At 37.2% G+C, this 2,860-nt stretch overlaps 1 protein-coding gene across 16 annotated transcripts in view; it reads left to right on the plus strand.

Annotated features, from left to right (window-relative positions):
* LOC112669357 (phosphatidylinositol 3,4,5-trisphosphate 3-phosphatase TPTE2-like) overlaps positions 1 to 2,860 on the plus strand; it is a 176,411-nt gene that overhangs the window by 169,339 nt on the left and 4,212 nt on the right. For all 16 annotated transcript variants that reach the window (XM_025462377.3, XM_025462378.3, XM_049100918.1 and 13 more), the window contains one exon: positions 1,313 to 1,394. In XM_025462377.3, the coding sequence (XP_025318162.1) occupies positions 1,313 to 1,394 (82 nt within the window). The remainder of the gene's footprint in view (positions 1 to 1,312; positions 1,395 to 2,860) is intronic.

Genomic DNA, 2,860 nt, shown 5'->3' on the forward strand with positions numbered 1-2,860 from the left:
ATTGTCTTTTTCCTCTGAATCTGGTCATGTAAAACATGGGCTATTCTTAAGAACCACTGTTGCATGATCCTCAAGGCCCATGCCATGGACTGTCGCATAAGTTAAAACATAATCTAATCAGATCTTGAGTATGGTAATAAATCCCTCCCATGCAAGTTTAATATGAGTCTGCTCAGTCACTCTGACTACAGCAGGTTCTCTGTATGTTAATTTACTGACCATCCACCAAATTCTATGCCAAAAAGTCAGGCATCCTCAAGGAAGGCTTCAGCTAGTTTAAAGGTGGTATGTAGATCTAGAGTGGCAGAAATTTATGACACAATAAGCATCAATGAAGACAGCTTCAAGAGAATCCTAGTATCCCAGTTAAAAATGATTTTCTAGTGGCTAAATTGGGAAACCATTTTTTAAAAAGTAATAACTACTATTCCAAGGAAACTTCTTCCCTATCTGGAAACTCATTCCTGAGTCTAGAGGGTCTCTAGAATTCTAGTACTTTAAGGAGTATTCTTTGGCACTGAGAATTTGAGATGTATTGGTATCACCCCAATACATCTCATGTATCATCCAATACAAAAAAGGAAAAATATCCAAAGAAATGAGTTTTGAAGTAGTTGTGATTGTATGTGGCATGAATTAATAGTTCTCATTATATACAACCCTAGTCTTTTCTTCAAATCTGAACATCTCACCATACCTCATATTCAGTAAGGCAATAATAAATGGAACATCTGGTCTACATACTTACAATACACATATTTCATGGGTAGAGAAACTTTGGCTTTGATGGAAAATTTTTAACAATTTTTCCCGGGGTGTATATAAACTTTTACTCATAACATGGATGAAGTCCCTCAGGTAGAACTTCATCTGGTGCTGCTCCTCCAGAGTAGTTCTTGGTAAGGGGTACAGTTTTTTCCTTTATAACCCCACAATCATATTGGAGAGGCAGCCCATTAGGATCACTTTTCTCCTCACTTTCACAGGTTTCTAATTTTCCCTACTACTAGGGAGAACAGTTTTATTTGTTCCACAGAGGTTAATAAGTCAAAAATGCCCCTATCCTCATGTAAGAGACACTATTTTACTGCTTGATTTTAATTCACATCTAGTCTAATTAATAAATTGCCATGTGAAAAGTCAAATGTCACTACTGCCATAGAAGGCAATATGAGAAGAATCAGGGACAAGTTGTTACTGATGATTAAGATTTTGTTCGCTATGGAAGGGAGGAGTGGGTTCTCAGCAGGCTTCCTAGGAGCCAAGACAGGGGCCATGGTCATCGATTGAAACGAGGTTTCTTCTTTTCTAGGCTTTATCTTCCAAGAAGCGAATTGGATAATCCCCATAAACAAAAAACATGGAAAATTTACCGTCCACAGTTTGCAGTCGAGGTATATTTTGATGAAGTAGTAGCTGGTACCTGATCAAGTACAGTTCCCTTTCTAGGACAGAATCATGTTCTCCACCCCACCGCCACATATTTATATCTTCTAAACCTACTTCCTTCCTGGTATACTTACATTTACATTTATGTACATATGTTTTTGAGAAACCTTAAATATATACAAAGTAAAATGTCAGTGGTGCATTTTATTTTTTGAAGGAGTTCTGTCAGGTTGAGATAACTACTGTTCTGTGTCCAAATTTAAGAGCTTTGAAATAACAGACTTTCATATCAAAATAGCATTTAAAAATTGTGACTCCTCACAATATTGAGTGAGGTTTATTACATATTTTTAGATAAGAATTCCCTGCTTTACATTTGTAATTTCAGCTAAGAAAAGTTGTTTCTATTTTCTTCCTCTACTTGTTTGTTAATAGCTTATAAACCATCAGATTGCCATCAAAACTTGTTTTAAATCCCTAGAACTGTTCCCATAAGCAGTCCCACCAGTGCTTAGGCTACATGCTTCCTTTAATTATACAGTTTTTGGGGAAGGCAAGACAAGTTTGGTAAACATAAGCAGAAGTTACTGAAGATTATCTTTTTCATAACATGACAAGTGAAGTCAAAGGAAATGTTTGCCTAGAAAAATCTAGATGATTTTAAAATCCACCCCCTCCCTTACCACAACTTCACTTACATTTAGGGAACTCTGAGAAGGAAGGTCAACTTCTCATTATAAACACTTAGTCCTGGCTGCACATTCTAAGTATCTTCACTGTATCTTAATTGTCCTTATTTATGGACACGCCCTGGATGCAGGTGCTCTTTTTCCTTCTAAATAGTCCTCAAAGGGTCTTAGCTGCCAGTGCAACAGCCCACCTAAAGGCTTTTTGCTTTTCTAAGTTATTGGGCTCCCCTTGGAGGAACATGCTTTAAGTTCTTTCCATGGTCTGATTACATTACTTGCTGTAATTTGTGTCACAGAAACATGTTGTGGCTGAACAACTTGTACTGTTCCCTTGAAAATGCATGAGCCATAAGCCAGAGAGGGCAGACCAGGTGGCAGCCTTAGGTAAATAGAGGGGAAAATACTTTGTTGGCCATAAGGAAGGAAACCCCAATTTTTAAGACTCTTGCTTTTTGAAATAAGATTATATTTAGGATTTCTCTTCCCTAACCCTCCAAGATGCATTATGGAGTTGCCACATTCTTGTGCTTTTACTCATAAGAGAATTATGGGAGTTGCCCCCTTAGAACCTGATGTAAACACTTCCTTGGACACTTCAAGAATGTTATTATCAGAATGATACTGGTTTTCTCAAATGGAATTTACTACCCTGGAATAGTATTATCCGAAACTTAATAGCAAGTTTAACTATTTAAAAAAAAAAAAAAATAGAACAGCATCCTGCCATGTCAGTCCCATCACACGCATAGCCAGGCAGAGAAGAATAATGCTAGTGGGCCAAC

The sequence above is a fragment of the Canis lupus genome, chromosome 25, assembly GCF_003254725.2.
Source record: "Canis lupus dingo isolate Sandy chromosome 25, ASM325472v2, whole genome shotgun sequence".
NCBI lineage: Eukaryota > Metazoa > Chordata > Mammalia > Carnivora > Canidae > Canis > Canis lupus.